We start from the raw sequence: 27,230 nt of genomic DNA, 5'->3' as shown, positions 1-27,230 counted from the left end.
TTTCAGGCACTCTGTGATGCAGGGAAGGCTTTGAGAGCATATCAGAGAAAGGCCATCAGGACAGTGATCTTGGACACTGCCTTCTGAGCAGTTCTTCCCAAGTTCACACCATGAGTGGGTTCACACCCATGGCTCTGCTTGTGCAGCTGCTCATGGGGACAGGAGGGCAGGTGAGGGCATGCAGGGCAGAGATGCTGAGCAGTGAGAGCTGTCGTGGGGATGCTGCCAGTGCCCACTGCTGCCCATGCAGTGCCCTACATCTGTTCTCAAGCAGCTGTGGTTGCTTGCTGTTTCTAGCCATGGAGGGGAGGTGATTCCTTTCCTAAGGTTGTGTTCTGTTCAATTTTTGCTCTGTTGGCATCAGAGCAGCTGCACCAGGAGCCCATGCCCGGTGCTCATGTACAGGAATTAATTAACCAGCAGCATTCCTCCTGCTCAGCTGACACAAGGGCTGCCAGCAGGGAGTGCAGCACGGCCGCTGTGGCACAGCTGCCCCGTTTGTGCAAACCTGGGGTGCGAGTCAGAGAACCATGGAATCGCTGAGGTTGGAAAAACCCTCTGAGCTCCCCAACCCACTGCCAGCCCACCACCCGCATCCCTCAGTGCCACATCCCTCGGCTCTGAACACCCCCGGGGATGCTGACCCCCCACCCCTGCTCACTCTGTGCCGGTGTTCTTTGCAAGAAGAAATTTCCCCTGAAATCCAACCTGACCCTCCCTGGCTCTGTGAGGCCATCACCTCTCGCTGTTCCTGAGATGCTGACTGCTGTTCCTACAAGCGGGTGCACGCTTTGCACAGACCTACCCTGTGGGTTGGGAATTCTGCTGGATATTTGCAGCCCAGGCAGGGCTTGGATGGAGTGGTGCACAGCTGTTGGTTTGCCTCGATCCCTGAGCTGTGGGCAGTCGCAGGCCGTGGATCTCTGCCAGCTCGTTGGTATGAACCCTCCCTACCAACACTTCCTTTTTAGATGGGTGCTGTGTTACCAGCCATAGAATAGGGTTTTCTTACAAAGATAACATTTCCCTTCCCATCCGTGAACTGGAAATAACACAAAACGCCCTTTTCCCGTTCTTTGAGAAAATGTTTCATGCTACTACTTAAAGAGATCAGGAACACATCACCCACAGGAGCAGTTATGAGAAGCAAGGCCATTCCTTGGCCAATATCCACTGACAGCCTTTGGTCCTGAAAGCACATCTGTGTCAGCGATCCCACTGCCTTTATAACGGGCACAAAGCACGTGTGCATTAAGAGCAATTTTTGAACAGTGAAGTCATAACTGTAATGTAAAAGTAAAGCCAAAACAAAGCTGAAACAGTTGAACTTGTGGTGATTGAGAAGATTGAACCGTCCCACTGTCACAGGATGCCTGCACCCCGATGGGATCATTAGCACCACGGAGGGGGAGAAGAACTGGTCAGCCCTGCAAATCAGAGATTGCAGAAGTAGAAAGCAGCAGCAGCAGCAGCACGATGGCATCTGGTGGTCTGAGGTCAACAGCGGGAGCCAGAGCCACGGTGCTGGAAAACCAGCATAGCCATGGGGGATGGTTTCTGCTGTCCTCTTCAATTGGATTTTGGGCTTGGCAGTGTCAATTCCGTGACATCACCCAAAATGCTGCACTGCTGTTGGCCTCCAGCAGTGCATCCATGCAGTGGTTGGGCAAGGGTCAGGCACTGGTTGCTGCAGTCTTTCCTTTTGAGGCAGAGCTTGCACTCTGCTTCTCTACCACGCAACTCTATGACCAGAAGTGTTTGCTGTCACTGTGCCCTGCCTCTTGTGGTGCACAGAGCTGCCGTGGTGCTGTGCAGTGCGGATGAGCACCCAGAGGTCTGCATTCCACATGTGGGCATGGTGCTGGGAGCCCGCGGTTGGGTGGGCAGCAGCTGAATTGCACCGCCAGCGCTGCACCTTTCCTGCCTGGGAGGATCGTTGGTTTGGGGTTTTTTTTTTTGTGTTTCTTCTAGTTTTTTTTCTTGTTATTGACTGTTTGCTTCAGGTTATTATTTGTTGTACCCCCTAAATATTTGACCTGTCCTTCATTTGATGTGTAGGTGTGGCACTGAAGCACACGGTCAGTGGGCAGGATGGGTTGGGGATCTCAGAGCTTCTCCAGCCTAAATGGTTCTATGATTCCTGCCCATTGTTTGTTAGTGATTGCATCCCTTTGTGGCATAGTTGTCCTCGAGGAGTGTTTTCAGCCACTCCCCATTGGACCCGTCCTACACAGAGCCACGGGGCTCTTTGGAAAGGACCCACAAGGGCCATCCTGGCTCCACGTGGGACCACCTAAAATGCAAACGCTCTGTCTGAGGCAATGTTCTTCCTCCTAAGTCCGACAGCAGCGTGGCGCGGACCTTCGCGGTGCCCCATCAGTAGCCGCAAGGCGCAAACGCTGCAAAGCAGATGACGGCAGTGGAACGTGCTCGTTCTTACGGGGCACGCACGGGGACGCGCCCGGCCCGGGGACAGAGCGGCACCCACATCCCCGCGTGCCCGCAGCCCCGCTCTGAGCTTCGGAGGGCAGCGGGGCTGGGAGGGACTGCCGGTGCGAGGAGGACAAAGCAGCACGGGGACACCGGAGCGAGACCGGGACGCAGGGGGTGCGGTGACCGCGTCCGGCCCGCGAGGGTTACGCGCCCCAGCACGGTGCCGCGTTTCAGAGCGTCGCGGAACCGCTCGGGTCGGCGGGGCCCTCCGGAGGCCACGCGGTCCTCGGCCGCCCCGGGGCCGCCGCACGCCCAGCGCCCGCAGCTCGAGCGGCGCGGAGCCGGGCCGGGCGGGGCGGGGGTGCGGGGCCGGGGGGGGGGGGGGGGGCGGCGCCACGTGATGCGCTTCCCCGCTCCTTAAAGCCGCCCGCCGCGCCCGCCCCGCCACAATCACGGCCGCACGGCCCCGCCGGCAATCAGTGCCGCGCCCGGCCCGGCCCCGCCGCCACCATGGCCGGGGCCATCATCGAGAACATGAGCACCCGAAAGCTGTGCATCGTCGGCGGGATCCTGCTGGTGTTCCAAGTGATCGCCTTTCTGGTGGGAGGTCTGATCGGTGAGTGCGGCCGGGGCAAACTTTCTCCCCCCGCCGCGGTGCCGGTGCTCGTTCCGGTGTCAGCGCCGCGCCTCCATGAGCTCATTAGCGCGGCATTATCGTTAAGCAAACAGAGCTCCGCGGGCCCCTTTGTGCGTGCCGGGCTGGAGAAGGGGCAGAGAAAAGTTTGCCCGGCCTGCTCGCGGCGTGCCTGAAGAAAGGCAGGGGAGCCGTCAGCATGGCGACCGGTGCCGCGGGGCCCTGGAGCTGAACGTACCATCGAACCTTTTTTTTTTTTTTTTTTCCTCTTTATTTTTTTTTCACCTTTTTTTTTTTTTAATTGTTAATTCTGCTTTCCCTCGTTCCTTACCGCCTCCCCATCTCCGGGCCGCGGGAGGAGGGAGCCTTCCTGCCTGCGGCAGCACTCGCCAGGCGTAAAGCGATGCTAGCAGTCATAAGGAAACCGGGGAGGGGGGATGGAGAGGGGGCCGCCTGTCCCGGGGCTGAGCACCGAACCCGGAGCGCGCAGCGCGACGTCGGATAGCGCTGGGGAATGGAGGGAGAAAGATGGAGGAGGGCGGGCGGGGGGCAGAGCCGGGACTGGCGGTGGTACTGGAAGGCACAGCGGCGGGGATGGGTTGGGGTGGGATGGGATGGGGTGGCTCGGCTCCGGGCGGGGATGGCGCCGCCCCCCGCGGTTCGCTCTTGGGGTTCCCTCGGCCCGGCTCCCCCCAGCGCTGCGGCCCGCGGGGTCCAGCAGCCCGGCTGCGTCCCCTGGCCGCCTCTGCGCTCCGCGGCTGAGACGCGTCGCCCTTTTTGTTGAGGGGAGCGTGGCTGGAACGTTCTTGCAGCGATCTTCATTTCGGAGGCGCTGAAGAAAGAGCTGCAGCCGGCGTTCCGAGGGCAGGTCCATTGTTCTGCGTTCCTATCCCTGCGAACTGCTGCTCTGTGGGAGCTGGAGAAATTCTGCTAAGTGTAATGCGCAAAACTTTGCTTTCATCCTTCTGGTGCTCGATCACAAAGCAGCCCCTGGCAACACTGAGTTTTCTGCTCCTGTAGGCCCAAACCCGCTCAACACCAGGACTGGGTTTTCTGCCCAGTTTCTTCTGAAGGAGCTGGTTTGGATGGAGCTGGTTCAGATGCAGGTTACTGAACCCGATGCTGATTCGCTGGATGTGTTTTCTTGCCCCATGTTGTGCAGAGAAGCTGTGCTCCATGGTCATGAGGATGTCTTTGTTCCTAGAAGGGTTTTGCAGCAGAGCTCTCCAAGTTCATAAAGCATGAGCTGTGTGTAAAGAGCAAACCTATTGAAGGATCTGTTTCTGTCTTCACCTGGGAACAGGTGTGATAAACAGATGTATCTGTGTTTAGGATTGCATGGGCTACACAGGCCTCTTTCTTTCATCTTGAAATTCCTTTGAACCCGAATGGAGCTTGGATCTGCCATACATACACCATACACGCCTCCTGCATTAGGGCCCAGCCCAGTGCTGGACTCTGGGACCTGCAGGCAGTGTGGCAGTGGCTCAGGGCTCAATGCCTCTTTTAGACCTAGGGTGATGTTTGTTGATCATATAGGGACGCCTTCTGCCTGCTGGCAGGTCCTAGGGGGATGCTACGGGCAGACCTTCCATGACTGGAAAACCCCACTTTGAGTCTTCAGGCAGATCAAACTGCGTTATTGCCTCACCCAGACTGGGTCGGTGGCTGTTCTGCAAAGTGCCGAGCCCTCCAGGATGGTGCTGGAACCGCTGCTGGTAGCCTCAGGGCAGGGCTGTGAGTAATGCTGCTCCTGTAGTGCATGGGGGGATGAGAGCTGAGGTGCCACTGAAATAGTGACCCGGTCTGGTTTGATCCAGCACGCCAAACAGACAACAAGAATCCGGTTATTTTAGTTTGTTCAGGTCTAGACAAACCAAAATATGTACACAACGGGAGTGCAGCTACAAAGCGAGCTCTGCCGTTCCTCTAGCAGGGAGTCAGGTCATGTTTCAAAACAATGACTAAGTGCTCTATTTTAACAGATTATTTTGCAAGTAAAAAAAATACACAAATGCAACACATTCGTACCTGATACGGCCAGAAAGCTTCGTTCCTCTGGAACTGTGTTTTCTGCCAGTGCTGGTCCTTGATGGAGTTTGTGAACAACAAACTATTTATGCGAGCTTTATTAAACTCGAATGTGTTTCTGCTGGCACTTTTGTCCAGGTGCAGAACTTCAATCAGCATCCCTGTGGGCTTTGGTTAGAAATGTGCATTCGCAAAACATGGGGTGAAGGCGTACGGGAGTAGAGCTTGCAGAGCAGAGCTCCAGCAGCATCTATGGGAGCTCAGTGAAGCTGAGGCATGAGAAGTGCCGTAAGGGGTGATTTTACAGGGCTGTTTCTTTGCTGCTCTCTGGGGAAGAAGCTGCCCCCAAAGCCCTCCTGGAGCAGCTGCTCAGTAACGTGCTTGGAGGCGCTTCAGATGGCCTCAGGACGGACAGGATTCCCTCTGTCCTGCTCCAGAGCTGGCTTTGTGTACCAGCGCTCAGTAGTGGATACAGCAGCTGACCATACATTCTGCACACGTAACTGGTTGGAGAAGTGAAGGCGTTTATTTCCTCGCTGGGATGAAGGCATGCATTTGGGAGCGAGCAGCTCTGCCTCTTCCTTCTCTTGCTTTAAGACCGAGGGGGGGAAAAAACGGAGTTGTTTTGACTGGAGCCAATAAAACTGCTGCTCGTGTGTCTTGCCCAGAGAGATAATGAGTCATGAGTGCAAATGGCTGAGCAGCTATCAACAATCCCGGCTCATTATCTACATGTCGGGTTTGGCTCCCAAGCAGTGCCTTTCCAGGATTTAATTTCCTTTCCTGGGATTTCATTACCTTCCTTGGGCTGAGGTGGGGGCAGGAGGCAGCAGGGCCCACCAGGCCTACCATGGTAGGGAGCGTATGAACAGGAGGGGAACGGCTGCTTATAAGGGAGGATAGTGATAGGACAAGGGGGAATGGTTTTAAAGTGAGACAGGGGAGGTTTGGGTTGGATATGAGGAGGAAGTTTTTCAGCCAAAAGTGGTGAGGCACTGGAACAGGCTGCCCAAGGAGGCTATGGATGCCCCATCCCTGCAGGCATTCAAGGCCAGGCTGGATGTGGCTCTGGGCAGCCTGGGCTGCTGGTTGGCAACCTGCACACAGCAGGGGGTTGAACCGGTGAGCGTTGTGCTCCTTTGCAACCCAGGCCATTCTGTGGTTCTATGGCAGCTTCCAGGGGCCCCTTCGGGGCCCCCCCCCCCCCCCCCCCCACTCCTCCAGCACAGTGCTGCTCTATGGCCATCGGTGCCAATGCTGTGCCCTGTGCAGTGCATTCCCTGCACTGCGGCCTTGGCAGAACTCTGGGAGCGGTGGAGAGAGGACGTGAAAGGTCATCGCTGCCTGATTCCTCTTTGTAAGAGCTGCAACTGTAACAGAATGGGCAAATGTGCCAGGAATTGGCAGTTCCCAGGCAGAGGGCCATGCTGAGGCTGGGAGGAGCGGGCCGTCAGGGCTGTAAATCCTTTGGGGTAATCTTTTTCTTTATATTTTCTTCCCCCACTCTTCTCACAGTTGCATCACTTTCAAACTAGAGCTCTCTGGGGAGAGCTGTGTCAGAGAAATGCTGTCCCTCACAGCTGATGTACAGCAGGAGCTGCTCCTGCACCTCTGTTTGGTGCTGCCTGCGCTAGGCTTTATCAGATGTGGGCAGGCTGCCCTGCAGGGAGAACTGCTCAGCAGGAAGTGTGCTGTGCAGCAGGTAACAGCCCCGGCCTCTGAAGTCGGTGCACCAGTCCTGCAGGGTGCCTGGGAAGGAGGAAGGGATGTCACAGCACTTCTGTGCCAGCTCCAGCCCTCGGGTGTCACCATGGGGATTGTGTGTCTGACGCCGATGGCACTCATGGCATGGGCGGCTGCAGCTCTGTGACAATCAGCTCACGGCTCCTCCTGCTCCAAAGGGGCACCCACAGCTTCTGACTGCAGGGAAGTGCAGAAATCCTGGATGCAGGGTGCAGATGTGGGTTGGGAATCACACAGCCAGGCCGTGTGTGCTTGGACAGGTTCATTCCTACGGCCCAGCAGTGAGAGATGTGCTGGGGAAGGCAGAGCCAGCAGTGCTCATCTGCCCCAGCAGCTCCACTGGGACCACGTGCAGAGCTGGCGCCCTTCTGCAAACACCCCTCTCCCTCTTGACCAGGAGTGGAATGGATTTTCCTATTGTGAGCCTTACCTGTACTGCATTGGACAGAAAAAGCAGTTACAGCTCCAGAAGTGGAGTAAAAGGTGATGAAATATCACAAAAAAGATTTGCTTTTCACAAGGGCAAGGGGCTTCTTGGATTGTATGGTAGCTTAATGGATACTGTGAAGCAGTAGTGAATTAGGAACTCAAAGTAAATCAGTGGGGAACTAAGAACCCAATTTTGGGACAGCAGTACTGAGATTTCCTTTGTTTTAGAGATCCATTCGATTATTTAAATAGACAGCAATTCTGTGTGCAAAATCTGCCGTCAGTCTTAAGAAAAATGGCTTTTATGTAGGCTTGTAAAAACAGTAGCTAGCATTAAACGAGAGAAAAGGAAGGATTTCTGTGGTGGGCAGTCATTAACACTGGATTGGTAGCAGTAAGGTTAGCGAAGAGGGAGGCAGAAAACTTTTGTGCTGTAATAAACATGTATTTATAAGTAAATATAACGTTATTCAGGTTCTCACCGCTCTCGCTGGAAAACCTCAGTCTGTTGGATGATAAATTAGCTTGTTTATTCCTATCCTGCTGTTGGTTAGTGTAATGAAGCAGAAGCCCATTGTGTGTGCTCATTGGGTAGTGATGGCTCTGCACAGAAGGGGGTAATTGAGTAGAAAAGCAGAATGCTCCCGGTGCATGGGAGAAGTTAACACTGCATGAGGTCAGTGGGATTCAAGCTTTAATCAATGTAGACACAATGCAATTGAGATTTTGTAAAGGGTTTGTTTATGGTGCGAGAGCAAGGGTCAGTAGTTAATTGGAAATGCTGTAGGTGTTCTAGATGAGAAGGTGCAAAATATATATCCCAGAGGTAAGGACATGCGTGGGAGAAGAGGATGCTGCTGTGGTGCGTGGGCTGAGCGCCCTGTTTGCAGGGCTAGGGAGGAAGGAAAGATTTGTTTGAGAATTCATTGCATTCATCTTTAACAGGCTGGCCGAGGAAGCACAGTTCTGTAACGTGAAGCTTTGGTAAGTATTTGTATACAAAAAAACCTGAGAACTGTGGGTAGGATTTTGTCATTAATTGTGCTCACGTTGGCTGGGGAATGGGCACTCGCCTTTTTAAGCGGCCGAGCTGGGATGGCTGTCTTTCTCTCCTGAAAAACAGATGGAAAAGAGCTGTTTGTTTCACTGAATCTGCCCCTGGCTGAGCAGCTCGAGGCACCTGCAGCCCACCTGCCCCTGTCCTGCTGGGGAAATGGCTGTCACTGCTCCCCTGGGTGCGTGGCAGGGGATGCTCCGTTCCTGCAGAGCTTGGCCAGGCGGTGTGGGGGTGGAAGCAGAAGGCAGGGTTGGATGCAGGGCTGGTGAGCTGAGAGGTCCCAGCTGTGTGATGGGTGCTCCCTCCTGCTCTGTGTAGTCTATGGGAAGTGGAAGAATTTTGATTCCACTTGAGATGGAGGAGAAAAATCCTCACTGTTTGGCAGTGGGATGGCTGCCAGTGCTGATGAAACGCTGTGCTGAATCAGCTTGCAGGATCTCTGGCTTCTCTGACCACTGCTGTCAGTAGATGTGAAGTCTGCTGAGATGCCTCCTTCAGCTCCTCTACTTTGGAGCATTTGTGTAACCTTGCCATCTTCTGAGTCTCAGATGAATCACAGCTCATGATTCAACACGAGGCTGAGCAGATTGGGATCATTCAAAGCTGAAAGCGATTCGGCTTCTGATTTCCCGTGTCCTTTTTAGGGGCTGCTTTGTCCTGCGGACAGAGTTACACCAGCTTGAGCATACAAACTTCCTCATAGGCAGTGGCTTGGAGGGTTTCTCGGCACCCATGGAGTGGCCCCAGCCCTGGGAGCTGGGATGTCCTTGGGGCTCCCGTGGGTCCCAGCAGCCCCACAGGGCGGAGGCTGCCTCCAGCCCTGCGGCTGGGGAAGGGCCTGACTTCTCATCCCAGCCAGCACAGCGGGAGCACGGCTGGGGCTTATCTGCTGTTGAGCAAAAAGTGCCATGGCACTATTTCTGGGCAGGCATATATCACATAATACGTCAGTCAGAGCCACCCCACCTCGCAGCCCACGGATGGAGCAGGCGGAAGGCAGCCTGCTTGGCACCGCTGCCGGCTGCAATCCCTTGATGCTCGCTTTGTTTTGCATAGCACTTTGTAATGCTGTTAGTTGACTTGGCTGCAGTTTCCCAAAGTGTTTTTTTTTTCCACTGGGTTCAACACTTGCTTGAATGTAATGGGAATGGAGCCAGACAAGTAACCCAAGCCAAGTGCCGACGTTTGTTTGGTGCGTGGCTCCCGACAAGAAGAATGTATAGGAATTGTCTCTTGCTCCTCAAAGCTGTAACTTTGGCAGGGAGATACTTATGTTAGCATGCCAGGGCTTTAAAATCGTAATCAGCCCGTGATGAAAACGTGTATTTATGGCTGTAATGAGCTGCATCAAAGTGGGAAATGTGAGCCTTTCCTGCAGAAGTAACTGTATCTCTTAATTCAGAAATGCCTACTTCTAAATCACATAGATCTTACGAGGTTAAGAAGCTCTGAGAGGGCTTGGCCTGACTCTCTGGCTTATTTCTCAGAGCATTCTCCATTCTTGCTCAAAGCTTCAGTTTTAGGCACTGCTATCGGGTTCTGCATTGAGTCATGGTAGGAGAACATTGCACCATATGACTTTTGTGTTTAATGCACTGTTGGTCCACCTTGAGTACATTCTGTACATTCTGTAACCCTGGGCTTGCAGTGAAGCTATTTTTTTTTTTTTTTTTTTTTGAATGCTCAATATATTTTCTTTTACTGCTTCATTCTGGCATCTGAGGGGTGCTGGTGCATTGGCTTGTTCCATTCGTCTCATTGAAGGGCTTGAGTTGGTCCACTGGGTGCCGTTACCTGATGGGGGGGTGTTTTGGGTGGGCTGGAATCTGCACAGAAGTCCTGAGCTGTGTGTCAGAGGGATGATGGTCACAGCATGGAAATAGTTCTGTAGGAGCCCATGGGCTGGCTGGCTGATTTCAGACCATTCCTGGCCTCCTTGGCCCCCTTCTTCCCTGCAGGTGTTGACATCCAGTTGTCTGTTGCACTGCGTGCTCCTCCTGCTTTAATTCACAGCGTAGGAATGTTTCAGTGCTCCTCGCTCTTCATTGGAGCACTCTCACATTATTGAATTTGCACCTGACTTTCTAACTTCTCTCTGTTTTCCTTTAAAAAGGGATAGAACAGGTTTGGTTGGACTCAGAAGTTCAAAGAAATAAATACAATTCTTTAACAGCTTAAGAAGAGCTTACCTGTTCTTTCTGCTTTCCAAAGCCTGTGAACCTGGAAGAAGTTAGTGAGAGCATGTGATGATGCTTCATGAATAATACTTTGGAAAATAAGACAGCCCTGTTTCAGTGGCAGCAGAATGCATTGCTTTGTGTTGCCTCTTGTGACCAAGGGCTGTGAGGGGCAGGAGAGTTGTCGCTGAGCTCTGACTGCTGGCACCCCCAAGTCACGTCGGCTGCAGTCAGAGTTCACCAGTTCTGCAGTGCATGCAAGTAGCATTGAAATGCTGATTTACCAAAGGGCGACAGAAGCAAGGCTGAACTGCCTTCACATAAAGGCTTTGAGGGGCAGAACTGTGTTAGAAAACACATTTCAGTCTTCAAAAGCCTTTTCTTAGGGAGATGTGAAGGTGTTTGTGCTGGCATTCGGTAGTGGAGGCCTGGTTGATGGCTGAATGCATTTCTCTTCTGCTTTTATCCCTGTTCGAACTCTGCATTTCCAACCATTTCCTCCTGGATGTAAAGCCAGAGCAGGCTGATTGCCCACAGCTTAGCTATCTGATGTGAGGTGTTGGACATCTCCCTGACACAAGGTGGATGGGTGCCTGCACCCCTGCTGGTGGGGCAGGACAGCTATAGCAGCAGTCTCGAAGGATTCCCAGTGCTTGGGCTAAATTCTGTTTTGATAACACTGCAGAGTCAGTAATACATCTGCAGGCATAATAAGGCTAACTAACTGTGGGATCAAGGAGCTGTGAAGGAGGATCACTGGATGCATTTGTTTTGAGTTGCCTTCAAATAGCTGAAAAGAGAGCTGCGTGTTTTGGTGAGGAAACCACTGCACGAAATGCTGATTCTAAAAGCACGATTCTTTCACTTGCAGCTCCCAGCCCCACTACAGCTGTTCCTTACATGTCAGTGAAGTGCATTGATGTAAGAAAAAACCACCACAAGACCAAGTGGCTGATGCCCTGGGGATCCAACCCCTGCGAGAAGCTCAAGGACTTTGATGAGGCGGTCAGCAGGCAGATCGAGGCCAATGACATCGTGTTTGCTGTGCACATCCCTCTCCCCAACAAGGAGATGAGCCCCTGGTTCCAGTTCATGCTCTTCATCATGCAGCTGGACATCGCCTTCAAGATGGACAATGACCTGAGTAAGTTGCACCTTGCCCTTTATTACTTACTGTGCATAGGCTTTGCAGCATCAGTTTCATGTTGCCTTTATGCAGTGCCATATGCTAATTGCTGAGTGCCCAAACTCAGGGAGATGATGCAGAAAGGTGGATGTTAGCAATGAGATGGTACAGTGTGGGCCCTTCCATAACCCAGGTGCTCAGGGCCCCATCCATGGCTTGGGCACCTCCAGGGATGGGGCACCCACAGCTCTGGGCAGCAGTACTGGGGCCTCACCGCCTTCTGAGGGAAGAACTTTCCAGTAATATCTAACACAACCCCTTCTTTTAGTTTAAAACCATTCCCCCTTACCTTATTGCTCTCAGACCGTGTAAAGTTAAGACCTACCCTGGTTTAAATTCAGCAATTTGCTTTCATAGTGTGCACTCTTGTGTGTGTGTGTATATATATATATATATATATATATATATATATATATATATATATATATGTATATTTCTTTTTTTCTTTTTTTTCAGTTTTCCCAGGTAGTTCAAGTTGTGGAGTGCCCAGCTTGCAGTAGATCAAGTCCCTGTGAGGGCAATTTTTGCCTCCAGTCATATAGTGATAGAATCACTGAGGTTGGAAAAGACCTCTGAGGTCATCCACTCCAACCATCCACCTCCCACCAGTATTTCCCACTGAGCCATGGCCCTTTGTACAACTTCTGAGTGTTTCATGAATGCAAGACAGGTTCTGTCAGGTGCTGAGATGCATTTGTGCTTGGATTGGATTTGAGAAATGTGGATGCAAAGTAGTTCACCTTGAAGCTGCAGTGGTCAAAATGAAATGGCCAAACCACACCAGTATGGGAACCGTGGAAGAAGCTTACTGGGATTTACCCTGTGCCTGGGAGAAGGTGAAGTGTAACACACACACACACACACACACACACACACACACACACAGTCTGCTCTGCCCCTTACCAAAAGACAGCTGTAGGTGTGTCTGTGTGTTCTGAAGTTGTGGAAAATCCCTCTCTTAACAATTACCCGACAGCAATCCAACAATTTGCCTCTCAAACTGGGCTGAACTGGGGCGTGGGCAGCTGTTTTGCTGGAGCAGCCATGTAGCTTATGGTCACCAAGAGAAGTTAAAAACTGGGCTTTCTAAAGCTTGCAGATGCTCTTAACCCTATAATCATCTCTAACATATAGAGAAGCTTTGTGCCTTCCTCACTTCCCAGGCTTCACCGGGCTGCTGCACAGAGCCATCACTGTTCTCAGGCTGGAAGCACTGAGCTGGAATAAGCACCTGGCCAGCACCTGGGGCAGGCTCTTAAAATGCTAAACGAGCTTTTTGACAGTCATTTCTCTTGCAATTGCAGAGCCTTTCCTTCCTCTTCTTACTTAAGCAGCTCGGTGACCGACTCCTTCAAGGCTGGAACTGAAAGATTGAAAGCAGAGCAGGTGGCCTGGTCTTGTTTTGGGGGTGGGCTGTCCCAGTCCCCAGCGCTGGGGGCTCAGTTGGGGCTGCTGGTGCTCCCAGGTTGTGAGAAGTGTTTGGAGAGAGGCATGCCAATACTGTGCATTGTGTGAGCTTACTGGCACATCCTGAAGGTTTCCTTTCATTGGCTGAAGAAAGCTTAGAAATGCTGCTTTCCTCCCCTTTTTGTCAAGCTGAAGTTAGATGCAAATGAAGTGTGAAGTCTACAAAACAAGCAAATAACGCTTCTTGCTTGCTAAATCGTGTTGTAACAGATTTAAAAAAAGAAAAAAGCAAGGCACTTCTTAACCTAAAATAATTACGTGTGCTGAATCTTGCTGCTAACTTAGCTTCGAGAGCTTCATTTAATGTACAATAGGAACTGGCTCTGCAGAGCAGGAGGGATCACCTTACCTCTTCTTTCCCAGTGACACAGAATGGTGCTTCTGTGCACATGGGAGATTCATCTTCGACTCACTTTCTGACCTGCACTGCCACAGGTTTGGGCTGTTTGCACTTAATGGGGTGCACCAGCCCTGCTCAGAGCTGGGTGTCAGCTACAGGCACCTGTATTTGTCAGAGGGCAGAACAGTATGGTATGTATCAAGTTTTCTGTCTCCAGAAGAATGTTTACCTCTCTTTTTATATCCAGTGAATTTAAAATATTAATAAGTGAGAGACTTCTGGCTGCTTTGCTTTAGAAAGAAATTGTGCACAGCTGCATGTTCCTGTTCAAATCTGTGTGTTTTGGGTCTGTGGTAGGTTTTGTAGTTTTTGAGTTAGTGAAGTGTGGAAGCATAATGCAAATGATAGTGAAGTTTCTTCTGTTTGCTTACATGAGCTTCTTCCCAGATAGCTGGATTAGCACGCAGCTGGCACACAGCTGTCTCCCAAACAAATTCTGTCTTTTTAGACTATTGTAATGGGAGGGAAGATGCCCTGAGTACTGTGCTAGAGTGAATCCTGGGGGAGTTTTGGGTACTGCACAGTCAGCAGTAAAATGCACCAAAACTCTGGCAGTGCTGAGAGCACGAGAGGCACAAAGCAGCCCCGTACAGAACCAAGCACACCTCAAAGATGCCCAGTCCATCCCCCCACGTCCCTCAGTGCCACATCCCCACAGCTCTGCAGCACCCCCAGGGACAGGGATTCCCCTCACAGCTGGGTAGCTGTGCAGTGCTGAGCATTCATTGGAGAGGAGCTGTTTCCTAACAGTCCTGTGATGGGGGTGTCAGATCTCCGGGCTGGGAGCCCCAGCAGGATGGCATCTTCTCATGGTTGGCCATCCGTGGAACACACAGATAGTAAGACCAACCAAACACATCACAAAATGAACACAGGCAAGCTTGGAAGTGTTTTCAGATAAACCCGTGATGCTGGTGAGGGTGTCACTCTGCTTCCAACCCAGAGCTGGTTTGCCAGGCTGTGGATGACCCAGGCACTATCTCCATGCTCTGTGCTGGCCAGGATTGCTGAGGCTTTGCAGTGCACAGCTCTGGCTTCTGGTGCTGGATAAGCAGATCTCTGTCTGCATATTCATACCTTTTGTTTTGGGAATTTCTGGAGGATCTTGTTTGGCATGCATGGAGGAACCAAGCAGTGACTTTCCTTGAATGCCTTAGCATCTGAAAGGTGGAGTGTAGGTGCCTGCCAGCTTGTCCTCCTCCTTCCTTCCGCGGTTCTCCCCCTCCTGCTGTGCCTCAGCCTTGAATAATTAAAACACTGCACTCTCTCCCTGCTTTTCTGAGTCTGTTCTCAGCCTGAATTCACTTTTTTTTCTTTTCTTTTTCTTTTTTTTTAAAGCAAAATAACAGATTGTTTGCTTATCTGTCGGCAAGGTGGCAATACTCACCCTGTACCACTGGCCAGAGATCTCTTGGGATGTGGCTGCTCTCACGCTTTCTGGTCCCAGAACTGTCCCATATGGGTTTGTGTGATGGGGTTGAAGATGCCAGAGGTGCCTGGAGGTGGACGCCTCCATGGAACAGTGGAGTACAGCAATAGGAACTCTTCCTCATTCAGTTTCAGCCGAACAGCAAGTCATGGTCCTTGGTTGTTCCCCTACAGAGATGTATGTATTGATCCCCAGGGAGGGTATTCACACCAAACTCTAATCTAAGGGGAGATGTTACCCTGATGTAGAGAAAGATGGAAATTCAGGCATGGATGATAATCTATCATTTCACAAACATACGCTGGTATATATTTTCTGCTGTCTGGTTTTCATCCTCAGTGGCAGCAGCAACACTTGGATTACAGAGATGAAATAACGAAAGCTGTTTTTGTTGGATTTAGTCCCAAGCATTCCAGTTGGTTTTATGGCTTCTGAAATGGAGTTTGCAGTTCTTTCTAATTGGGCCAAGTTCAACCTTATGTTCCCATTTATCTGTTTGCACTGGTCTTCTAAATAGCGGATCTGAGATGGCAACTGCTTGTTTCATGGAAACCTAATCAGTGCCTGTGGGAAGGAGCTCGATATCAGTCAAGATGGTATGGATCACATGTGTGCAAAAAAAATGCTCAGAAGAATCGAGTTGCATCCACATTAAGACCTAACAGAACCACCTCCAAACGCTACACAAATAGCAAGCTGAAACCGCCGATCCCATCCACGGCCCTTCCCATCCTTTTGGATGGGCATGCCACCACCTAGTCCCCACACAAATGGCTGAAGAAGTGGACAAATATATGGGATGTGCATATCCCATACACACAGTTCTTTGTGGACGTGCAAGGTTCTCCTGCAGCATTATGAAGGCCAGATTCTTTTGGAGCAGCAGAGCGTTCTGTGCTGCACTTCAAAGCTCACCAAGCGCTCGTGTTTCGTTGCAGCCCATTCCTGTGCACAGCCCTTACTCAGGAAGCTCTGGTTGGTGCCCACAGCTTTGCACACCTCCTCATCTCCCTGCACAGGGCAGTGGGACACGTGTGTGTGTGTGTGTGAGCTCACCCACAGGCTGCTGGCCTGGAGCCACAGGCACGCTGCTGCATGTTTCCAGGGACCTGCGAGTGTGAGCAATTAGCAGCAGTGAAAGCATGAGCAGCTTGCAGCAGGAGCAGCGTTTGGGCCCTGGCACAGTGAGCAGCAGGGCACGTGAAGCTCCAGCAGCTCTCTGAGGGGCTGCTGATGGATGGAAGCTTTTACTTAGTGCTAGGTTGTAGCACGCACATGCTGCAGAACGCGTGCCTCTTTCAGAGCCTTCCCTTGGAGCCGTGCCTGGTAAAGAGGAGGATTTTACATCTGGTGGAGCTGGTACAGGCTTGCCTTGGGTTTTTAAGCTGTTTGTGTTGCTGCTTGGCAGACTTCAGCTGTAACTCTTTCAGTTTCATGAGCTGACTCGCTTAGAGTCCCTCAGTAAGTGTTCTAGCCTCATTTCTTCCTTACAGCAAGATCCTAGCAAGAGCATTTTTAAAGGTAGGTATGCCCCATATTCCCAATATTCTTCCTAGGAAGAGGTCCAGGGGAGACACGAAGCCCAGGAACCCTCCCTTCCTAATTCATTATTTGCCCCTCTAGTTTTCCCTCCAGCTAAGGGAGAGTATGAACATGCTGTGTGGTTCTATAGCTGGATGCATCAGCTCTGCGTGTTTGATGTGCAAGCTGGTGCCTCTGTGCAGGAAGAAAGCTGTCAGTGCTGGGTTGGGGGGACCTCAAAATCCTGATGTAGAAAGGCTTCACTTACATGGTATGTGTAGGAGTCATTTCTGAGGTTGCAGCCTTTCCTTTTTCCAGCAAGGACAACATAGCTGTGTTGCAATTTTTCTCTTTTTTCCTTATTCTTTTTTTTAAGCTACTTGGGGTAATGCTTTCACATCACTCCAAGAACCCTGATTTACCTTCTGAGAGCAGTTATGGGCAGTTTTAAGTGATTTGTGCTTGTAGTGCATTGTGACTCTCCAGCAGTGTCTCCATGACCCCTTCCCCACCCGAGGATCAGTGCAACCCTTTTATTCTTCCATTTAAGATCTCTGGCAGAAAACTGCTGTGTTAAGGAGCATATTCCAGGCCTTTTTATTTTAGGTGTTGAGCCTTAATATTTATGGTAGGTGATCTACATCCAGCAGAAACCCAGCATTACGCTGATGGATGACTAGTGCTATCAGATGAACAAGGGGTACCACTAGTTGCATAGTTTCTCCTTTACACAGTTCATCTAACCGTGCACAGCACATGCAGTTGTGTGGTTCATCTTATTTTGTGTAAGCAAATGCTGCTTCAGTGTCAACTGGAAGCAAATGCTGTGATGCAGTCTGCCACGTCCTGTTGTGGAAGGGGCTGTTGTGTACCCCTGTGCTGCCTGCAGCAGCAGTGTGTGCCAGCCTGTCCTTCTGTCCCCCTGCCAGCCCGCAGTGAGGGCTGCTGATGGCTGGCTGCCTGCCTGCCTCTCTGCAACTGTCTGGATTCCAGATTATTGCTCCTAATGCTGCATGAATAAGTAATGCTCTTCACCCACACCCATAGCACAGCTATGTCACGGTATGTCAGCAAGATGCCAGAGCTTCAGGTTCTTTCTTCTCTACCATAGAGGAGATAAATGTTTTGGTAAAGATCACTTGAACTGTGACATTTGGAATGCAAAAATTTCCATCCTTTGTAACTATGTGCCTCTCATAGGTCCTTTCAACATGCTGGGGCTGTCCTACCTTTGTGGTGGTCTGTAACACTCCTAAGAATCTCCATGTTTCCTCTCTCTTACAGAAGAAAATGCAGAAATTACCCTGGATGTGTCCTTAGCGTATCGTGATGACATGTTTAATGATTGGGAAGAAATAGCACATGCAATAGAGATCAGGAAGCTGAAATGCACCTTTGGCTCCCCAAAAGTAAGGTGTTCTGGTGGTGCTGGAGGTGGGGAGGTGTGGGAGAGCAGTGGGAATTGTTCTCTTGCTTTTCTTTCTGGTGTTTCTTAGAATTGTTCACCTGTAGCTTTCAAGCTTGTTGCCGTTCTTGGCTCCAAAGCTTTAAAAATCGAATGAGCTCCACATGCAGTCTGGTTCTGTTTGGTGATGTAAGAGATGAGGTCAGACAGTAGGTAAGAGAGGTGTGAGGTCAGTGCATAGATCCAGCTGCAGGCAGAGTCGGAGGCTTTAGGATCTGTGTACCCCACACTGCTCGAAAGCAGTTAGACCTTTCTGTCTCCTGCTTCTGTGATGCACAAAAGCTTGTTATTCAGGAGTGGCAAAGAAGCATACTGCAGCACTCACAGAATGTGGCAGGGTGGGAGTTTCTTAAAATAAATTCTTAATGCCTCAAGCTACAGAGCTTATGCATAAAAGCTACAAAGCTTATAAGTAACGAGCACAACGAGCAGTGAGAACAGAGCATCTTGTTTGAATATGTATTTCTTCTCATGCTGCAGACTGTAATTCCTGTGCTGAAATCAATCTGGTGTCTTCGGCATGCTTTTCAGCCCTATGCCTTGTTCTCCTGTCTCATAGTCTCTCTCAGAAGTTCACCTCTACCTCCAGTAACCCCTTTGCTCTTCCATAGAGCCATACGTGCACAGTAAATGTGTATAAGGTGTGGAGGGGAGTGCTGCTGGTAAAACAGGACTGCAGACACTCCAAATTCAATCATGTGGGAGAGGTTGCAGATTTGGCTCAAGCTATATTTGCTGGTGGAGGTACTTTGGGTCCCAAAGTAATCTTCCATCTTGAAAGGCTGCACTTACTTGAATTCGGGCTTAGGAGCCTGACATGTGAACCTGTTTGAGTTTGAATGCTATCGACTCAATGACCCAAAGCAACAGAAAATTAAAAGATCCCTGCGTCCTCAAATGTCTGTGTCCCGAGGCTCTCCCCAGGCCTTAGGATAGGATGGGAATGAGCAGGTGATCTCAGCACCAGTGATGCTCGGTTTGCTGCTGGGGCTCGCGTGGCCGTGCGCTGTGCGGGGCGCAGCTGACTGTGCTGCCACCTCCCTTTCTTTAGACCCTGGAGTCTGAGGGCCGTCACTACGACTGCGACTTCCTTCCCTTCATGGAGATCGGCAGCGTGGCTCACAAGTACTACCTCATCAACATCCGCCTGCCCGTGAACGAGAGGAAGGGCATTAATGTGGGCATCGGGGAAATCAAGGACATCCGCCTGGTGGTGAGCCGGCCGCTGCTGGTGGCTGCAGACGGCGGTGGGAGGACTTGTGTCTGGAGAGCTGCATTAATTTGGCCTCTGCTTTTCCCACCCGTGGTGACTTGGCTGCACGAGTATCTTGTTACTTGTCTGAGAGCAGTTCTGTCCGTTTTTTTCCACGCTGTGTCAGAAGTGCCTCTCTGACCGCTTTCTGCCTCATGATGGAAGCTGTGGGTTTTGGCTTTTGTTTCCGGGACTTCTGAGGCCTCCTCGGATGGTCTGGGTGCTAAGCAGGCAGCTGCTCCCTTCCTGCCTTGGCCAGACCACGACTTTCAAAGGGTGCTTGCATCTACGTGTGCTTGCGCAGTAAATGCATGCCTCTCCTGCCAGCTCCCCTAAGCATAAACAGTCATGATATCAAAAGTCATACAGATGTCACACTGCACCTTGTTTCTCCCCAGGGTATCCACCAAAACGGCGGCTTTACAAAAGTGTGGTTTGCCATGAAGACCTTCCTCACCCCCAGCATTTTGATCATCATGGTCTGGTACTGGAGGCGGATCACGCTGATGACGCGCGCTCCTGTTCTGCTGGAGAAGTGAGTGAGGGCACTGCGCTGGGAAGGGTGGCCCTGAGGCAAAGGAGATCCATGCTGAGCAGCTCCTGACCGTGCCAGTCAGTGTGCCAGGCAGGGCAAACAGCTGAGGATTGGGAACTGTCTCTTCTCCCTCCTGTCCACTCCAGCAGATGTCCATAGCATCTCTCTTCTGTTACACAAACCCCCCAGAAAAGGAATAGCTGCATTTACCCCAGAGGAGCTGAGTCCCTCCTTGAAAATCTGCTGCCGCTGCCCAGTGTGGGGTTTTCTTGTCCCCTGCTGGGAACAGCTCTGACTGTGGCTCCAGGTCCCCTCCTTGCAAACTGGACAGAGATGGTGTTTCTGTCTCTGCAGGGTCATCTTTGCTCTGGGAATTTCCATGACATTCATTAACATCCCAGTGGAGTGGTTTTCCATCGGATTTGACTGGACTTGGATGTTGCTCTTTGGAGACATTCGACAAGGCATTTTCTATGCCATGCTGCTGTCGTTTTGGATCATCTTCTGCGGAGAGCACATGATGGTGGGTATGACAGGACAGAAGGCGTTTCCGTGCCCCCTTGTAGCAATACCAGAATCCCTCGGTGGGCATTGCAAACGGTGCTCTGGGAACTTGTTCCAGGTGAGAGGACTGCAGGCTAACTTGTTCTTTCTCACGTCTTTTCTCCTCCCCATCCTTCCATTAGGACCAAAATGAGCGGAACCGCCTCTCGGGGTACTGGAAGCAGGTTGGACCCATAGCTGTTGGCTCCTTCTGCCTCTTCATCTTTGACATGTGTGAGAGGTAGGTGTCACTGCCCTCCAGCCACGTCCCCCAGGAGCCTTCCCTGAGCAGTGGGCAGAGGTTGGGGTTTGATTTCAAGCACATAGGTTTATGGTGCCTTGGGAGCAAGGAGCTTTGTGGGTGGATGTGCAGCCCTGTCTCATGAGGAGGGAGTAGACTCCTAGTGAAGATGCTGAGGCTTTTGGGCTCCTCACATCTGTGCATCTTGTCCTGTAGGACATGCCTCCCACCTCTGTGTCCTCCTCCCCCACGGGGACAAGCAGCAGGGGCAGCTCTCTGCAGACTGCAGAGCAGATGTGGGGTTCTCTGTAAGCCTCTTGGCTTCTATGACAGCTCTGTGTCTTCTTTTTGCAGGGGAGTGCAGCTGAAAAATCCCTTCTACAGCATCTGGACCACCGAGGTTGGCACAGAGCTGGCTGTATCCTTCTACCCAGTCCAGGCCCAGCACACATTGTTGGTGGCTGAGGGAGGTGGGCTTGCCCTGTGGGTGCTGCTGCCTGATAGCTGCAGCCATAGGAGGCCTTTTTCCTCCTGGCTGATCAGAGCCGGGCACAGCAGGGTCCCATGGTGGACAATGAAGCCGTAGTGGGAGGTTTGGTGCCAGATGCTGGGACTGGTGCTGTGCTTGGAGACATCGAAATCTGTGAGGCAGCACAGGGGGTCCAGGTCCTGCTGTTAATACAGACTTCCCACCAGGAGGTTAACAGTGACTCTTGGGATCATGTTAGAAGTGAATCATCACCCAAATAATCTTTTCTGTTATTTCATGCCATTTTCTTTTGACTCTGCCACTCAGATGGCCTTTATTATAGTCGCAGGAATCTGCTTGTGCCTCTATTTTCTCTTCCTGTGTTTTATGGTCTTCCAAGTGTTCAGAAACATCAGTGGAAAGCAGTCCAGCCTGCCAGCAATGAGCAAGGCCCGCCGCCTGCATTACGAGGTAGTCACTCCTTGCTGCATGGAGCCTTTGTTTTTAAAATGGCTTTTCACCTGAGGGCTCTACTGGAACCTTCACTGTTAACTGCAGGCCTGAGCTGGGAGGTTTGATCCTCGCTGGTTTTCTTATCTGCTCAAATCTCCCAGCTGCCTTTTTGTTCCCTCTGACTGCCATGGCATCTTTTTCTTTCTTGGGGTCTCTGGCTGTGATCGTTTTAATCTCTCAGGGTATGTAAACCAGCTCTTGGTTTGTCAGTGGTGGTTGTCTCCCAGCTTGCTGAACTCTGTTGGGGGATAGATTAAAATTGCCCATACCCCCATTTAAAGTGATGAAAGTGCTCCCTGGTTTCTCCTTGTCTAACATTAATTATTATGTTTAATGGTAAATATTACCAACACCACCCTCTTTTTTTAATGACATGAATTCAGATTTATGGGGTTGTCTTTTCCTAACCAAAGTGCAGGAGGGAAACTGTCACACTAGGGTCAAAATCAGATGCATTCAGCTTATTTTCCCCCCTCTGTAGCCCCTGAGTCTTGTTTCTGTCCTCGCTCTTTACTTGCTATGCAGCGTGAGCAGCTCACTTCAGGTACTTGAGCTGAGAGAGCCTGTTGTTTTCACAGCTCTGTAAACATCTGTGACCAGCATCTTTCTGTACAGTATGGTCAGCTTTCAGCAGGTTGGTTATCACTCATCAGGAATGCACGTGAACAGTAGAAAATGGCACTTGAAAGAATTTACACCAGACATTTAGCATTTTTTCCATCTTTCCCTTTAGCAAGAGGCAGAGGATGTTAGCTTTTGTTATAGAGCTGTTGTGGCCGTAGAGCCATCTGGCAAGCATGAGCCTGGTCTGGGAAAGTAAAACTAATGGTCATTTATTGTTACTCTATAGCCCAGTAATTGTGTATGCACAGACGTTACCATCAAAATTCCAGAAGTTGTTTAAAATATACGAATATTTTTAAAGCAAAAACTTAACTGGCAAAAGCAAATGCAGAATACAGTAGGATTCCCAGCTGAGAGCCTTAAATAGTTGGTCTTGCTTTTTGCATTGCAGAAGAATGTAAATTGTAATTCTGGTGAGGGTTCAGCAGTGCTGCAGCTTCCTGCAGGCTCTGGGGTGGGAATTGGCCCAGCAGACCCCTGCCATCACAGCTCAGTGTCCTGTTGTCTTGCTAAAACCTGAATACTGCACAGTGTTTGCTTAACAAAGACTGGGAGCCCTCAGGTAGGCTGTCCCATGGATGGAACCCGTAGCTCAGCCTGCCCTGCCTCCTCTCCCACGTTAACTCTTCGTCAATCAGTCCCAAAAGCAGCTGTAATGGAAAGCAAGAGCTGTCAGGACACGAACGGCTGCTCGGAGCATTGGGGAGGAATGCAGACGTGTGGGGAGCGGAGAATATTGGCTGTCATGAATGCAGCGCAGAGGAGTGGGTGGAGGTTGTTTTGCTTTGGGGTTTCGTGGGTTGGACCCTTTTTTTCTTCTTTCTTTCTTTCTTCCTTTTTTTTTTTTTTTTATCCTTGCGTCCTTTACACGCTAAAAACAAGAACGTGTTTTTGTGGATTCTGTTAATGTGACCGGTGACATTTCTCTCCAAACAGGGGCTGATCTTTCGGTTCAAGTTCCTGATGCTCATCACCCTGGCCTGTGCAGCTATGACAGTCATTTTCTTCATCGTGAGCCAGGTGAGTGTGACAAAACCCAGCTGTGCTGGGGAATCTCACCCCCAGTTTCTCCAGTGGCTGATGAGGTGGAGTCACTTGAGGCTCAGAGAGACCAGGTGTGCATCTTATAGGCACGTTTGGTAATCAGTCGCTTTTCAAGAAATTGTTTTCATGTATTTGAAACACTGCCATGAAGTTGCTTCAGCTGAAAGTTCCCCCGAGGCCTTTGGCTCGCAGGCTCTGTTGTTTTTTGAAATATCAGCCATTTCTGAGAACTCAGCAAGAGCAAAATCGTTCTGTTCACATTAAAAGAATCTGGTGGCTTTCTGTACCCACAAAGAAATGCCAGAATTCGGTCTTTCCGGGCTCTGACTTTACAACCCTGTTGTTTCTAGCAGGATATATACCTACTTATTCTGAGCTATGATGCAGTCTCTCTGCATCATGCATGAGCTTATATAGCTGTTTAAATATACTTTGATGGTTTACTTCAAGTAACAGTTTGTAGTTAAGATTGCATCTGTTTCAAAGCTGCCATTTATGGCTGTTCCTAAGCATAAGCAGCTTGCAGCTTCAGGAGAACAGTAGTGTACAGCCTTGCAAATTCAATCCAATGGAATTATCCCTGGAGGAGTAGGTTCTCTTTCACTGCCCTGCTTATGCTGTGGGGTACATGGTGGGTCCCAGTGGCAAACACAGTAGCAAAGGATTTTGTTCTTAAAAGCCTGCTAGGCTGAAGCAGTCCTTAGCAATGCCAGTTGGTGATTTGGTTCATCACTGAGTATCGGTGACTTTAGGTATAACACAAAGGCTCTTGTCCAGCAGCTCTTTTCAAGGTGAGCTTTTGTCTTCCCCTGAAGGCGAGGTTGTGCTGCTGTGGCTTCTCTTTGGAGCAGAATGTCCTGTCATTTTCATATCAGGAGAAGGCATGCTACTGTCACATGTCATTTTCATTAATGGAAAGACAGCATTTCAGTGCGAATGGTCCATGTAATATTAGCATTGGTTGGGTAAGTCCTGACAAATCCCTGTGTGTTGAGGGCTGCTGCAGGCAGCCTGGGCCTTATAAGAGAGAGGCAGCAGGAAGGCACCCAGCACATCACTCTTGGCATTATTCATGCCACTTCCCCTTGTATAGAAGGTCTATTTATAGAAGTCTCATGTTCTCAGATGTAAGTGGCTGTCTCTGAGGTACTGCCCTTTCTGTGGCGGCCTTTGCTGAACACATCAGCTGTGGCAGCCATGTATTGCAGAACGCGAGGGATTTGATCTCGTGTAAGAACGATAAACTAAAGAAAGCCTGATGCAGTCCCATTGTAAGCAGTGTTTTTTCCTTGCAGACTGGGACTGAAGCAGAGAATTCCAGCCTAGCTGCACTGCTTTGTACCTAGAGCCCTGGTCTCATGGAACTGACACCTCTCTCATTTCTCCAAGTTGGAGCTGTAGCATCACATCTGCATTCTAGCAGGCTGAATTCATAGCTCAGCTAACTCAGCTAACTGACTGCTTTCTGATGGGCAGGTGACAGAAGGCCACTGGAAGTGGGGGGACATCACGATACAGGTGAACAGTGCCTTCTTCACCGGCATCTACGGGATGTGGAACCTCTATGTCTTTGCACTCATGTTCCTGTATGCGCCGTCGCACAAGAACTACGGGGAGGATCAGTCGAATGGTAAGTGGCCCCGAGTGCTCTGTTTGCAAACGTTACATTGGAAGAAAGATGTAAAGTGGGTGATGCTTTTTGTGCATCCTTATTGGCGAAGTTGCACGTCCAGCACACTGAAATGTTGTGCAGATGACGGCTCGTTCTTCAGAGCACTGTTGTCTTAGCAGACATCTAATTATTGACTAGCTTAGACAGGTTTAAGTATTCAGCCATAGCTGTCTAAAATCTCGTGGCTTGGTTTTTTGTACTTTTTGGTGTTGCCCAGTTGTAACCGCATAGCTCCAAAATGAAGGGAACAGAAACTTGGGCAAGTGGAGAGTGGCAGTGCTCTTGTTTGCCTTTCAGTGACCTACAGTAGCACTGAGATCTTCCTCTGCCCACATGCTGGCACTGTAATGGCCTCGGATAAAAGTGTTCACACAAGCACAGAATGGGTTGGAAGGGCCCTCAAAAATCACCTAGTTCCAATCCCCTGACACAGCGTTCGTAGAATAGCCCGTGGCTCAGGTAATTCCTGAGAGCCCAGAGTGAGTAAAACAGATCTTTTGCCTTGGAACCGTGCAACGGTGCATTGTGAGGACCATCTGATGGCATCGCTGTGTTTTGCAGGTGACCTGGGGGTGAGCAGCGGGGAGGAGCTCCAGCTCACCACCACCATCACCCACGTGGATGGTCCCACAGAGGTTTATAAGCTGGCTCGCAAGGAGGCTCAGGAGTGACACCGAGGGGTGCAGTGGCAGGCACAGGACGACGCAGTGCTCTCCTGCAGGGGCCGTGTCTGATGTACCTTGCCTCTTAAGCACCACAGCTTGTGTATTTTCACAGAGCAGTGACACCGAGCAGAACATTTGTAAACTTTAATATGGTGTAGTTATTTCTGGGGGAGGGCTGTGTATATTGTGTTACTCTCAAGCACATAAATATCTGCTAGAAAAGCATTAACGTCGCAAAGTCGCACATTCAGATGTTAGGAGGTGGCAGACCTGACCTCAAGTTTTTGTTGGGCAGCACAAAGCTGGTGCTGATGGTGAGTGGATGAGCACTTCTGCTCTTCTCCTTGTGTGTGACTTCAAACAAGGGCTCGGGCTGGCCTCATTTCTCATAGAATCATTAAGGTTGGAAAAACTCATCAGGTCCAACCATTGACCCATCCCCACCGTGCCCAGTAAAACATTAAAAATAAAGAGGCTGCCTGTTTAAGTCCTAGAAGAAGAACCCCCGTGCTCCATCAGTGGGCTTCACACCTGTTTGTTAAATACAGGGGAATGTGAAAACCAGATTGCAGGAGCAGCGTGTGCTCCTGCCCCAGTCCTCATTGACCCGAGCTGTGGGCGGTGTTGGGTGCCCCGCTCCAAGTGAAGGCACTCATCTGCTGCTGTGTCTGAATGACTGAAATCACTGTAGCACAGACGTGCTGAATGCTACTTCCAGAAGTCCCTTTGGATGGGTTTGGATACTTGAACTGGAACACTGAGCGTTTTTGGTAAGTTTGTGTTTTTGTGAGGTGGGATGCTGGTGCTCCTGTACTGCCAGTGCAAGTGCTGGGGCCTTCAGCTCAGGTGGCAGAGTGAAGCTCATGAGCCACGTGCTGGAGGAAACAAGTGCTAGGCAGAGCAGCAGGACGTGTGGCAGCAGATCTGTCACACAAAGTGAGTTAAATGTACGCATGCAGCCCCAGCTCCTGCATTTCCCTCGGCTGAGCGCTCGACTTTGCAACTTTAATGTTCTTCTTAGGCTGGGTTCTTATGTGATATTTATGTTGTTCCCATAGATGTGTCCATGGTTTCTTTTACAGCGTAGTATAGCATTGCATTTTTTGTAAAGGCTCTTTACAGATGGGGCATTGCAGCTTTCAAACCAAATTTTGTGTCAAACACTAACAACTTGTTTACGGGGCGTGTGTATGTGTGAGCTTTGTGTGTGTGTGTGTGTGTGTGTCCTTTTTTATTTCTTACTTCCTAAGCCCTACTCATATGTCTCAGAAATAGTTCCTGGATCTTATGAAAGTATATCCTTTTTTTGTTTAGGTTGAGTTCACTTTTTACAGAATGCTTTTAAGCAACCTGGAAAACATGTAGATTTGTTAATTTAAATAAAATATACAATATTGTGGTTTTTGCAGGCCTGGTCAATGGCTGCAGAGCTACAGCCTTCCCACTAGGGTTGCTCCTTGCATTTGGCACTCACTGCAGGCAGCAGCTGTGCAGCGTGGTGCTGGGAAAACGTTCGGCCCTTACAACCAAACCATTCTATGATTCCATGACTCACTTGAATGATTCTCTTGCCTCATTTTTCAGACGCTTTGGGCTGCAATGCCAATGGCTTTTTGTCCTGCAGCTCTCTGCTTTAGGAGCAGTCATTGGCAGTGCTGATTCTCCCTGGTTTCTGTAGGGCCTGCCAAGTTCCAGCTGCA

At 50.4% G+C, this 27,230-nt stretch overlaps 1 protein-coding gene across 1 annotated transcript; it reads left to right on the top strand.

The window, feature by feature from the left end:
- The first annotated feature begins 2,898 nt into the window (after positions 1–2,898).
- On the top strand, positions 2,899–26,932 carry WLS (Wnt ligand secretion mediator). The gene is made up of 12 exons (XM_042874009.1): positions 2,899–3,049; positions 11,376–11,648; positions 17,792–17,916; positions 19,024–19,185; positions 19,623–19,759; positions 20,114–20,282; positions 20,446–20,543; positions 20,898–20,961; positions 21,340–21,483; positions 23,086–23,169; positions 24,670–24,823; positions 25,427–26,932. Exons 1-12 carry the CDS (start codon positions 2,944–2,946, stop codon positions 25,534–25,536), a joined length of 1,626 nt encoding a protein of 541 aa, XP_042729943.1. The 5' UTR covers positions 2,899–2,943; the 3' UTR covers positions 25,537–26,932.
- Positions 26,933–27,230: the final 298 nt, after the last annotated feature.

Source organism: Lagopus leucura, unplaced genomic scaffold (genome assembly GCF_019238085.1).
Source record: "Lagopus leucura isolate 7727_CA_CO unplaced genomic scaffold, USGS_WTPT01 Super-Scaffold_100009, whole genome shotgun sequence".
Taxonomy (NCBI): Eukaryota; Metazoa; Chordata; class Aves; order Galliformes; family Phasianidae; genus Lagopus; species Lagopus leucura.
Note: the sequence above shows the minus strand (reverse complement) of the source record. Positions and strands in the feature narration are given on the sequence as shown.

Excerpts from the sequence above, each read along its gene's own strand:
- WLS (XM_042874009.1), top strand. The coding sequence starts at position 2,944 with ATGGCCGGGGCCATCATCGAGAACATGAGCACCCGAAAGCTGTGCATC. Across the intron at positions 19,760-20,113 it reads GCTCCTGTTCTGCTGGAGAA|GGTCATCTTTGCTCTGGGAA; the intron begins GTGAGTGAGGGC and ends CTGTCTCTGCAG. Across the intron at positions 20,283-20,445 it reads TCTGCGGAGAGCACATGATG|GACCAAAATGAGCGGAACCG; the intron begins GTGGGTATGACA and ends TCCTTCCATTAG.